Genomic DNA, 12,805 nt, shown 5'->3' with positions numbered 1-12,805 from the left:
GTGCCATCTGTGTGATTGACTGTCACTTCAAACGTGAGAACAGTCATTGATTACCACTTCAAACGTGAGAACAGCACGACAAGGCAAATACACGAGGATGGATCCCTATAAGAACAGACACTGCAAACCACCTTCCAGGAGCATCAGATGTGAATCTGACAAGGCCCTGCTCCCTTCTCGTGTCCAGGCCACCTGGCCAGTGGCTTGGCACGAGCAACTCTAAGGCTGGTAACTGTGATAACAACCTTGCAGAACCTGCATGTGTATGAATGAATGTGAAATTGAATGGAATCTTACAGCTGTAACTGACTGCTTACTATGTCATTCCCAAATCCAGAATTCTCCCCCGAGGGCAACAGGCCGTCAGTGACTGCAGCACCCCCTCCTCATATGGGAGTTTTTTCATGGGGATTGAAATGGGCTCCTCCCTGCCACCAGCTGAGCTGGACAAGGGTCTGAATGGTTTAATGCAGGGGTCCCCAGCACGGTGCCTGCAGGGGCATCTAAATGTGCCCCGCTTCCTGGCCGGCGGTCGAGCATCCACTGAAATGCCGCCGAAATTCGGCGGCATTTCGGCGGATGCTCAACCGCCGCCAGGGTCCTTTGTCTGGCGCCCGCCAGACGAAAAGGTTGGGGACACTGGTTTAATGGCAGAACACAGCCGAACAGTTCGACTCCATCTCAAGGCTTGGATTGGGAATATCTTCCTGTATTATTCCCTGATTGTTCTAAATTTACATATACACTGAAAATATGGCTTTACTCGGTGTTTGCATATGTGTTTTCTTTCTTTTATGTAAGAATTAGATGCAGTGCTCCTGTCAGCTAGTTTCTAAATTATCATCTGTAAAAAAACCTAGAGTGCCTAGGTAGCCCCTGGAATCATGGTTAAAGTCCTCCCCTCCCCCCAATCTGAAATGATGCCCTGGACGCTCTAGGCTCGCCCCTCCTTGCCTTACCGTTCAGGCCCTCGGTGCGATTGCCTTCCAGGAGACTGGGCATGCTCAGCACGGGGCTCTGGGAGGGCCCAGCCTCCTCGGCACACACAAGGCGCCTGGGACTGGTACATCTGGTCAGACAGACTGGCTGTGTACACAAGGGCCAGACAGCTGGGGGGCTGGTTCGGTAGCAGATAAATACCCATCTCTGCCCTTGGCAGTGACTCTTCCTAGCCAGATGCTTGGTCCGGGGTTAAAGCACTTGCCTAGGCCCTAGGACCCCCAGGTTCAAATCCCTGCTCTGTCCCAGCCTCCCTTGAGTGAGGCTCTGGGCCTGCCCTGCATGATGGGGTAAGAACACTTCCTTCCTCCGGGGGTGTGTGTGTGAGGATAAATGTGTGAAAAGGATTGTGAGGTGCCCGGCTAAGCACTGGGCCTGGAGTAGGTGACGTCTCTGTACATCCGCACTGAACCCCGGCCTGTCCTGTTTGCAGGACGTGGTTAGCTCCCTAATTCCCAGGTTCTTGGGCACTCGGCCTCGTAAGCTGCTCGGTCCCCCTCTCTACCACCAGGCCATTGAGCAGCAAAGCCTGCACCGCCTGGCTGGCCACAGGCGAGGCGCCTCCCAAGGGAAATAGCAGAAACCTAAGTGCTCGGGACAGTTCTGGGCTGGTGGGAAAGGCCTGGGTGCTCGGGAGCTCTCACAATCACTCCGGTGATAAGGGACAAAACAAGTTTCTTGAGCTTGACTGACCCCTCGTGGCTGAGGTTATTGATGGTCCGTAGCCCAGAGGGTTACGCGTGGAGATGGCCAAGACTCTATGTGTGTTTTCTCTCTTTTTAGCCTTACTAAAGATCACAGGAAGAGACCAAAGTACAACAAGCTACTTGTGAGTATCTGACACAGAAATCCAACCTCCCGTCTCCTCGAGCTGCGGGGAGAAACGCCTCAAATAAGACCCCCGCTGCGATCCCCCTGCCCCATTTCATGCTGTACCAGGGTGAGCCTAGCAGCAGTGATACCACTTACTGCACACAGGGCTGGGGGAGGCCCTGTGGGTTGCAGGGAGATCTCAGCCAGCAGTCAGGCTGCAGTGAATCAGTCACTCTGTTTAAACACTTGTACCACTGCAGCGCCTCTACATCAAGCTGAATAAGCAGCAAATATGAAATTTAGTATTTTCCACTTTGAGTGAGTGGGGTCTAATGGTTAGAGTAGGGGGTTGGGGTCAGGACTCCTGGGTTCTAATCCCAGCTCTGGCAGGGGTGGGCAAGCTTTTTGGGCCGAGGGCCATATCTGGGTGGGGAAATTGTATGCAGGGCTGGGGCAGGGGGTTGGGGTGCAGGAGGGAGTACGGGGTGTGGAAGGGGGTGCAGTGTGCAGGAAGGGGCTCAGTGCAAGGGATTGGGGCAGAAGGGGTGTGTGGGGTGTATGAGGGGGCTCAGGGCAGGGAGTTGGGGTGCAGGAGGGGTGCGAGGTGCAGGCAGGTGGCTCAGGGCAAGGGATTGGGGCAGAGGAGGTGTGCAGGGTGCAGCAGGGAGCTCAGGGCAGGGGGTTGGGCTGCGGGGCATACAAGGGGGCTCAGGGCAGGGAGTTGGGGTTCAGGAGGGGTGCGGGGTGCAGGCAGGGGGCTTAGGGCAGGGAGTCGAGGGGTGGGGTACAGGAGGGGTTCCGGCTCCAGCCCGGCGCTGCTTACCTCAAGGGGCTCCGGGGTGGCAGTGGTGCACACCGGGGCCAGGGCAGGCTTCCTGCACGCCTGCCCTGGCCCCGGCCCCGGCCCCGCGCCGCTCCAGGAAGCGCTGCGGCCCCTGGGGGAGGCAGGGCGGAGGGCTCTGCATGCGCTGCCCTTGCTGCACCTCCAGGTACCTTCCCTGAAGCTCCTATTGGCTAGGGTTCTTCATTCCTGGCCAATGGGAGCTGCGGGGGGGCGGTGCCTGGAGGCAAAGTGGCGCGGGTCTAGTAGTTAAAGATGGGGGATGGGAAGTCAGGATCCCTGGGTTCTGTTCCTGATGTGGGGAGAGGAGTGCAGTTAGGGCTGGGGGGGCTGGGAATTGGGACTCCTGGCTTCTGTCCCCAGCTCTGGGAAGGGAGTGGGGTCTAGTGGTTAGAACAGGGGGCTGCGAGTCCTGAGTTCTGTTCCCACTTCTCCCACTGAGTTTTTGTAATGCCTTGGGCCAAGCGTGTTCTCTTTGCCTTGGTGTTACTCATATTTTAGTTCTTTTTCTTTAACATGAGTCCCCCTCCTCTCTCCACTGTGCAGTCCTGCTTCCCTCCCCCACCAAACCCGCCTACCCCCACATACTCACTCAGAGCTACTGCCCACCACAGTGCTGCAAAGCTCATTGCAGAGAGGAGCACTGGCAGATGGCAGTATTCTGCATGTCCTCAAGTGGTGTGCGTGGCTGCGTGTCCTTGATTACATGTCTCTAAGGGGGGGAGCATCTGTGTTTGTCCCCCTGATTCCATCTCCTGTAAGGAGGACTTGTGTGTTTTTGACTCTCTCTCTCCCAAGCGGTGTGTGTCTCTGTGAGTCCATTCCCCCATGGGGGGTGTGTGTGTGTCCCTCACTCCTTCCTCCCCCCATGGTGTGTGTGTGTGTGTGTGTGTGCGCGTGTGTGTGTGTGTCTCTCTGTGAGTCCATCTCCCCCATGGCGTGTGTGTGTGTGTCTCTCTGTGAGTCCATTTCCCCATGGGGGGTGTGTGTGTGTCCCTCACTCCTTCCTCCCCCCATGGTGTGTGTGTGTCCATTCCCCCATGGGGTGTGTGTGTGCGTGTCTCTGTGAGTCCATCTTCCCCATGGCGTGTGTGTGTGTGTGTGTGTGCGCGCATGTCTCCGTGAGTCCATTCCCCCATGGGGGGGTGTCCCTCACTCCTTCCTCCCCCCATGGTGTGTGTGTGTGTGTGCGTGTCTCCGTGAGTCCATTCCCCCATAGGGTGTGTGTGTGCGTGTCTCCGTGAGTCCATCTCCCACATGGCGTGTGTGTGTGCGTGTCTCTGTGAGTCCATTCCCCCCATGGCGTGTGTGTGTGTGTGTCTCTGTGAGTCCATTCCCCCATGGGGGGTGTGTGTGTGTGTGTCCCTCACTCCTTCCTCCCCCCATGGGGTGTGAGTGTGTGTCTCCATGCTGCTAGCGGGCTGTGTCCCTCCTCCAGCCCTGTCCCCCCAAGATGCTGTGTTCCCCCCAGCTCCCCACCATCTCCCATTCCTATGGGTGTTTATGCTCAGGGTCCCTCTGGCTTCCCTTCCAGGAACACAACTTCATCAAGCGTTACGAGACACTGGAAGTGGACGTGGCGTCTTGGTTCAAAGACGTCATGGCCAAGACAGAGTCGCCCCGCACGAGCAGCATCCTCAGCCAGCACCACCTGCCTTTCTTCACCAGGTAGCCACACGGCCAAAATGACGAGCCAGGGAGGGGGCCATGCCAGCGAGAGCTTACGGCCGGTCACCGCCACAGGGTGGGGATGGGGAGGAGACCCATGGCAGCCGCCCCCCCCACACCTTTGCAAAGCAACTCTTCTGAGGCTTGGTTGAACCGTTCATTTCACCCGCCCTCCTCGCTCTCTCCTCCAGTGTCGTCAGGGGAAGTGGGAGGTTGGTTGTTTTCTCTGGAGTGTGGGTTTATTGCTTCCCTTCCGCTAGAGTCCTTGTGTCTCGGGCACCAGCGAGCCGAAGAAGACAAGTCCCTCTCTATCTCTGTCCCATGTCCCCGGGATGGGAAGACTCTTTCCAACTTGGCTCTGCATCTCCAGCTGGGTGAGAGAAGGCCCTTTCCACCCCGGCCCTGCATCTCCAGCTGCTCGAGAGCCTGCAGCCCAGCCAGATGAGAGAAGGCCTGTTCCAGTCCTGGCCCTGCATCTCCAGCTGGATGAGAGATGCTCCCTTCCAGAGGGGTCCTATGTCCCCAGCCAGACGAGAGGCCTGTTCCAGTCCTGGCCCTGCATCACTGGCTGGGCGCGAGAAGCCTGTTTCCAGCCCTGGCTTGCGTCGTCAGCTGGAGAAGAGAGGACTCTTCCCAACCCGGTCCCGCAACCTCCTTCAGACAAGCAGGCTCTGCTGGGAACCTCATACTTCCCTTGGCCTGGAGGGGCGGCACATCACCCGTTTATGCCTCTCTTTTCACCCCTCCTGCCGCCCAAGAAACTTGGGGAATGGGGAAGGGAGGCTGGGACCCTCACTCATGCACTGTGAACAAAGACACACACATTTTTTTTACTACTTATTTATTAAGTTTGGACTCTGCGGGGCTGCGGGCTCCCTGCCATGCCAGTCCGCCAGCCATCTGCGTTGTTGTTTTATGTCTCTTACTTTTCTCTCGTGTTTTGGGATTGTATCAGGGGAGGGAAGTGGTGGGGGAGGGGGCACCCGGGGTGTGCGGCTTCAGACTTCACCTAGGAGCTCAGCCCTTGCTCTTTTTTCAGTTAATTTTATTTTTCCTTGGGGGCGGGGCAGGGGTGGGGCAGGGGATTATTCTCGCCGGAAGCAGCTCAGCTGAAGTGATTTATGCTGATGATTTTTTTTTTAATTCTGTTTTTGATCTCAGGGGTTTTCCTGTTTCCTTTATTTTATTTTTTTTTGCCCCCCTTGGAGTGCGAACAAAAGATTTTTGTTTTTCTTCTGTCCGCGGCTTTGTATTTACCAAAGTGATCACTGGGCTGCTGAGCATTGGGAGAACATGGCTGCATGTTAGTTTTCTTTTGCTATTTAAAAGGAGGGCGTGAAAGTGGAAAAAAACGAAATGAATTCTAGGGGTTGGAAACAAGTGTTTGCAGCCTGCAATCTCCTCCGACCGCGGCAGCTGCGGAGTTGTAAAAATCAAAGACACTAATGAAACTTGAAGTTGTTCTTTTCCCACCTCCTCCTTCCTTTCAGTCTTGTCAGAGCCCTGGGTTTATTCAGGCTTGTCCTCAGCTGGTGTGAAGGACGTAGCGGCCACCAGTGGCACGGTGTTGGTTCAGCACAGCTGCTGTAAGCTCCTGTCTGGCTTTGCCGGAGCTAGGCAGGTGTGTGCCAGCAGATGTGAATCAGTGCAGCCATGACGCCAGTGGAGCTACACTGCTTGACATCGGGTGGAGGAGGTCAGCCTGGCTCCACCAGTCTCCTCGGTTTACATTTGCTGAGGATTCGGCTGATAATTGGTAGCATGTCACCTCTTTGGAAGCCTGGGGGTGTCTTGGGGTCAGAGCTTTTTGGGGGGGTTGTTTGATTGATTTTTCACGTTCATTCTGATTCGCTGGGGACGGCAGGTGCCCTCAGCAGCTTTGGGAAGCAGGAGGTGGGGAGCGTAATCCTGAAAGCCTGTGGGATGAGGTCCAGTCTCCAACCTCCCTTGACTGAGCCTCCAAACGAGACCGTGCAGCTCACAGGGGCTGCGGTTGACATTCAGCCCATTTTTAGCAGAGATTTCGGTTTTTTGCCTCCAGAAGGACTTGTGTTTGCTTCCTCTCCCAGCCGGAGGGGAACGTGGCATGGGCTCCTCTCCAGGGGGTTTGGGTTAGGCTCACCATTTCGTAGCTCCGGGCAGGATTGGGCTCTGCACTGCCCTTGCTGCCGCTCTGACCATGCCCCAGGTGCTCAGACCCTACCATGATGGGTAAGGTGCTTTACAAATCCCAACCAAAAAATAGTGACCCGGAGAAGGTCAGGTGCCGAGCAGATTTGGGCTGCAAGGTTAGTTGAGATCCTGAGTCCAGTGGCAGCTGAGAACCATATTGCACTGTTGGCTCCATTCCTCCAGTCCAGCAATAGACAGAAACCTCCTAGCAAGGGGGCCCAAAGGCTGCAGGGTGGCAGCACCCATCTTGCCAGGCCAGGTGTTTTCTATCCAGCACACTGAAACCACTCAATGGCCATAGTTCTCAGAAAGGGAGGTGGAGCCTGGGTGGGTGGAAACATGGACACAGCTGCCTGGCAGTGCCTTGCACAATGCTCTGTTCTGCCCTGGGTGAGGCGGACCTGGGATAGCAGTGAAGCATCTGGGTAAAGGAAAGTGTGTCTATTGGGTGGGTATGGGATTGCTGGTCTGGCTCTGCTGGTCCGGGGCAGGAGGTTGGGCACAGAGACCAGCAAAGTGCCTGCTTTATCTCGGGCATCAGCAACGCAACATTCTGCTGTCCCCACCAGGTCAGCAGGATCGGGAGCTAGGAAGGATCTTCAAACCCAAGTGCAAGTTCTGGCACAATACACCCCAGAGCCCCTCTTTCCCCACAAACAAGAGCTGGATGGGAGAGACACCCCCACACTAACGTGGCAGCAAGGAAACCCGTCAGACTGTTGGGATGGGAGGAAGAGGAGCCCCTCTGCCTTATGGAGCAGGGGCATGTCTCCTTTTCGGGTCTCCAGGGAGAGCTTACAGCTGTTTGAATCATCAGTGGTGGATGGCTGTTAATAAAACAGAGGAGGAGTGGAGAGCAGCTGGCACAGGGAATGAGGGGAGCCAGGGCACATGAAGCAAAATCAGAAAGGCTGTCAAAGAAGCTGTAAACGCAGTGCAAGATACCATGTGTGGCAATTTCTGGCTGGCTTTCGAGATGCTCTGAAGATTAGTCCTGGCCCAAGCCCTCCTTTGCCACAACCTCCCATCTCTTCACAAAGGGCTCAGCGAAGACTTCCCACGGAACCCATCAGCCACAGCCATTCCACCGCTCTGAGAAGCTGGGGCCTCTGGCCTGGCATTGCAGAAAATCATGGCACTGCCAAGCCAGCTCTACTCCATCCTTGCAAAGAAAATAGCCCTTGTGAGGTGTTAAGGAGTTGTTGGTGTTGAATTTGGTCCTGCCAGTCTATTTTCCCTCGCATCTCTCCTGCTAAGAGTCACCATTGCCAGCAATCACTGCAGTGGACCTTTGCGAGAGCATCCAGCAGCTAGATCAATGCAGTTTAACTCATCCTCACAATGCGGCTGGCATGGAATTTCCTAGCTGCAGATGGAAATTATGGGACCAGCTGTATCCTCAGGAATCTAAGTCCTAGGAGCTATAAATTTTAGCTTGTTCTGTTTCTAAGTGTGGAAGAGGCCCTCAGTCTAAACAGGGAGACTTTTGTTCCAGTGTGGATGCAGAATAGACTCAACAGGGTCCCAACTCTACTGCTCTGTGCTAGGCCCAGGGTGAAAGGAGAGAGGCCTCTGGTGGCACTTGGAGAAGCGTCTGCAGATTGGTGTAGTGGTGCCTTACAAGACGTAAAGGGAACTAGTTCTCTAGCCTCAAGGACTTGCAGTCTAAGGAAGACAAGACAGATGGGGATGAGACATGGGATGACAGTGAAAGAGGGGCAAGGAGAGAGCATTGTTGAGGGAAAAGGAAAGAGAGAGGATTTCCAGCACAGAAGGTCGGAGAGGTTTGTTACTGTAAATAGGAAGGTGCGGGGAGGCTGTTGGTGAACTTGGAAGCAAAGTATGTTGGGGATGGTGGTGAGTTTTAGGGGTGCTTTGGTTTGGAGGTGGAACAGGTAGCGCTGGATCTGCAGTCTCAGCTTAGTGAGGAAATTTCAAAAGTTGAAGTGCAAACTAGGCCAGAGAGGATTGTGCAAAAGGGAGATTAAACCCGGGCAGGGAGCATAGTCTTGTAGGGGAACCCAGCAGGTCCCCAGTAGGAAGCTATGGAATGTAAAGCCATGTTTTACCCTCCACGGGTTGGGAGGCACTTGTGCCTTGCTCCAACTCTTGGCCCAGTGTCAGTCAGTGACAATCAAACCACTTATTTACCTCGGCAGTTGATGTTTCAAGTTGTGGGTTTGAGTGACAGAAGAGAGCGTTAAGTACGGAACTCAATATAGCAATTTGGCCAGTGGCCATCACTCCCTGGCATTAGCATGTTGCAGGGACTCCCAGGAAGGTTATTGGTACACACTGGCTGTGCCTGCCCCTGGAGCTACCTTTCCATATGATGCACATAACATCTTCCATGCCATTTGCCACATGCACCCAAGAAACCCAAGCAAAGGCCACTCTGCAAAGGGGATGCATTTGTTTTTGATGTCAGGAGAAAGCTGTTGAGGGTGTTGCCAAGTGGGAGAGCATGAAAAGGAGAGAAGAGGATTGTCATGGACCAGGCAGGACATGTTGACTGGAGGTCCATCTACGGTGGAACTGGAGTGGCCTGGATGGGCCTTTGTAGCAGAAGAGGTGGAGTTTTACAATGCAAATATCCTCCGGAGAATCCAGCAGGTTATCCACACAGAATGACCACTGAAGGGAAGGTGTAAAAAGCTCAGTCTCGTTAACTTAACAAAAAGAAAGTTAAAAGGTGACTGAGTGCCATCTCAGGGAGCAGATTTCTCAGAACAGAGGGCTCTTTAATGTAGCAGGCAAAGGCAGAATGAGAGAGAACGGCTGGGAGCTGAAGAATTCCAAGTGGAAATCAAGGCCCAACTTTTTAACAGGGATGGGGTTTAACCAGTAGAACAGCTTGCCAAGGGCTGAGATAAATTCTCCATCACTTGGAGTCTGTAATTGCAGGCTGGATGTCCATCTAAAAGACTCACTCAAGCCCAACCACAAGTTAGTGGACTGGATGCAGGAATCCCTGGGTGAGGCTCTGCCAGATGGTCTGATGATCTGATGGTCCCATCTTGCCCTATAGTCTATGAATAGCCAAAAGGGAAGTAGATTGCAAATGGCCGAGGATCGGGAGGCCCAGCACGCAGCCTTCCACTGGTTCAGTGGGGATTTGCTGCAGCTTGGCAAGGCACGTTGGGCTGGGTGGAGAGCAGAGGTGAGAATCAGAGGTTCGGGTTAGAACGCCGAGTGAAATGCAGCCCGTACAGGGCAGAGCAGCGGGGACGGGATGTGTCTTTGGATGGTAGGATAAAGTGGAGATGGTGAGCAGAAGTAGAGAAGGGATTAGCGGAGAAGTGGAGAAGTAATTGCAGTTGACTCTTGGGGAAATGGTTTAAAATGCGTTAGCAGGAAGCTGCCACAGAATAGTGTTAGTGGCTAGAATCTGGCTCTTCTTTGGCACATTCAACTAGCGATACCCTCTGGCGTGGCTGATGGTCTCCAGATCCAGCATTTAGGAATTCTGTGCCTGTGTATCTAATGAAGCATCTAGGTGGATGCTATGGCAGAGAGCTTTTTGGCGGGATCCAAGCAGTACCATGAACAGCAGAGCAGCAAACACTGTCGGTGCTGCAAAATCATCCCTCAAGGAACCTCAAGACACCTCAAGAGGCTGTAAACCCCTCACCAGGCAAGCTTCGAATTTGACAGCCACTCAGAGAACAGCCACCTGATCTGATGAGGCAGAGGTTTTCAGGTTGGTTTCTTGTTGCTGTTCAAACCCCTCTTGCTCTGTTTGATTAACAGCCATAGCAGTGGGTGGGCTCCACCCGACAGATGCTGATGGTCAGTATTCATTTACCAGGCAGCACAAGAAGTCTTCAACACAGTGACTTTAGGCGTGCAAGGATTCGATTGTATGTGAATTTCAGCCGACAGAGAGCCAGAGTCCACTACTCTCAACTCTTAATGTTCAAAAAACATGGATCAGGCCCTTCAAAATCATGAGATAAGTTTAAAAATCAGATTATCATTTTGGGTTTCTTTTCATTTACCTTCTGGCTTTTGAGCCTTTGGGGAGGGTCTCATTTTCAAGCTTTTCTAGGGCTAAAAATGCCTAAAAAAGTGGAGATTCTCATGTAATCACAGGACTCCAGGAGCTGGGGGGCTTTAAGATATCAAATATTACAATAAAAATACGGGACTTGACAACACTGACCTGATCCTCAGCTACTGTAAATCAGCGTCACTATTGACTTCACTGGAGTGATGCTGATTTTACACCAGCCGGGATCTGGCGGAATCTGTCTTTGATTTTTAACTACTAAGAGTCAGATTTTTTTCATGTGCGCAGCTCCCCCAAACCAGGCCCAAGTCTTCATCAGAGCACCTGTGTAGGCACTTACCTGACATGACCACTTGTTCCATGGATGCTGTTGGGTGATGAGACCTTTGGAAAATCCAGATGTTTCATTTCAGTGCTGACATGAGAGCTGAGCTCTTTAAGGCAGGTCTTTTGAAAGGAGCCCCTTGGCTCTCAGGTTCGGGGCCCTGTTTTGCTAGACGCTGCACAGACACATTGTGAGAGATGGTCCCTGCCCCGAAGACCTTACAGTCTAAATAGCCAAAAGGTGGGTGGGGAGACTGAGGGCCAAGGACATCCAGCAGGTCAGTGAGAGAGCCAGGAGTAGAACCCAGACCTGAACCCCACTCCAGTGCCCCGATTAGAATCTGATCCTTCCAGCTCTCCCCTTGGGGCTGACCCTGCCCCACTGACGTGTGTGATTTCAATGGGGCTGTTCGTATGGGCCTCTCTGCCACAGAGCAGTTCAATGCATGCTTGGATCTGGCTGGTTTGGGGCGCTGCGGGGCTCTGCTGAACTGGTGTCTTGAGTGAGGGTTGCTAGATCAAAGCAGTTATTGGCTAAATGCTGAGACTGGATTGGATCCAGGATTTTTGAAAGGCATCACAGTTTTGTGCCGGCAGGGGTTTGCGAAAGTACTGGCTTCCAATGAGGGGTTGTAACCTCAGAGTTTGCAAAATTGTTTCCAGTTGTCTTAGAATCTCTGACCGGTAGGGGGCGCAGTCCCACCCCCTTTCACTTCAGCTGAGATCAGGCCCTGCCTCTTAAGGGGAAACAGCCCCACTTTTCACTCAATGTTTCTGACATTCCCACAGTGATATAACCTAGATTGAACACAGACCCCATGGGTAGGGATGGGGTGGCCGAGAAAGACTTTTTCAATAGTTTAAACGTTGGGATGTTTTTTCAAGGAGAAGAATAATTGCCAGGATGGTTGCAGGGGGAAGAGGGAGGGTAGAAAAATGCAGTTTTATTGCATTTTTTTAACTTATTTTTTTATGTTTTAAGTTAGAACAAATCTCTGTTAATATTATTTTAATCCGGGTGGTTAAGTGTTTTTTAATCGCAGACCTGACATCTGCTCTTATTATTTTATTATATTTTTTCTGTGTGCGCGTGGGGTGTGTGTGTGTGTGTGTGTGTGTGGGCAGGTGTGTGCATGCATTCAACTGGGGATTTTAAAGAAAACAAAAAACAAACAAAAAAATTCATGCCAAAGGTAGGGCAGAGAATAGCTGGATAGACAATTATATTCTAGACATTAGCATTTCACTATATTATCTATATATGATATATTATTATTATTATTATTATTATAAATTCGCATGTTAAAAACTAATAGGCGTAACTTCTGTCTTATATGGAAAGAGACCTTAGCTTTTGATCGCTTGTACATTCGGTCACTCATCTGTCTTGATCCTTGGAGAGCTGACCTGAATCTAATAAGCTTTAGTAGTTTCACCAAGGTGGGGCCACTGGCTTTGTATCTTTTAGTAGCCACCAAAAAAATGGAAAAGAAAAAACCTTGGGTGCAATTTTCAAAAGCACCTAAATAACCCAGGAGCCTAAGTCTTATTTTCAAAAGTGATTTCGGCACTTAGAGGCCTCGTCGTCATTGAAGGTCAATGGGCTCCTAAGGCGCTTTTGAAAGTTGAACCCGTTGTCTTTTCAAAAGGTGTCATTTGGCCAAAGTTGAGCAGAGAGGTCTGGAAGCAGAGTGACTGGCAGTCCTAGATCACGACAGCAAAAATCAGTTCAGGGTACGGGGGGCACCACCAATCCGTGTCTTTAAGTTTCTCGCAGAGCTGGCCGATTCTTGCATCGAAATCCACCCTTTAACGTTAACGTTACAGCTGTACCAGGATTCTCACTGGCCGGCTGTTTAGCTTTAAGTTTGCTCAAATATCCCTTTGCCCTTCTCTCTTCACTCTCAGTAATTGCAGGAAATCAAAACCTTACAGATTATTTATTGGCTGTCAGAAACTTTTTGCGTGTGTTTTATGTG

At 52.3% G+C, this 12,805-nt stretch overlaps 1 protein-coding gene across 10 annotated transcripts in view; it reads left to right on the top strand.

Moving 5' to 3' along the window:
- Positions 1-12,805, top strand: part of MAP2K7 (mitogen-activated protein kinase kinase 7) — an 87,095-nt gene that overhangs the window by 39,442 nt on the left and 34,848 nt on the right. For 8 of the 10 annotated variants that reach the window (XR_005591199.1, XR_005591200.1, XR_005591198.1 and 5 more), the window contains 2 exons: positions 1,783-1,828; positions 4,188-4,321. Coding sequence is in view for 4 of the 10 variants with exons in the window: in XM_039514217.1 (XP_039370151.1) it covers positions 1,783-1,828; positions 4,188-4,321 (180 nt within the window). In the remaining 6 variants the exon portion in view is untranslated. Of the gene's footprint in view, positions 1-1,782; positions 1,829-4,187; positions 5,272-12,805 lie in introns of those variants that run through there. The other 2 variants (XM_039514215.1, XM_039514219.1) reach the window with 2 other exon arrangements.

This window comes from Mauremys reevesii, linkage group 25, assembly GCF_016161935.1.
Source record: "Mauremys reevesii isolate NIE-2019 linkage group 25, ASM1616193v1, whole genome shotgun sequence".
In the NCBI taxonomy this organism is placed as follows: Eukaryota; Metazoa; Chordata; order Testudines; family Geoemydidae; genus Mauremys; species Mauremys reevesii.
This window is presented reverse-complemented; position numbering and strand designations above follow the sequence as displayed.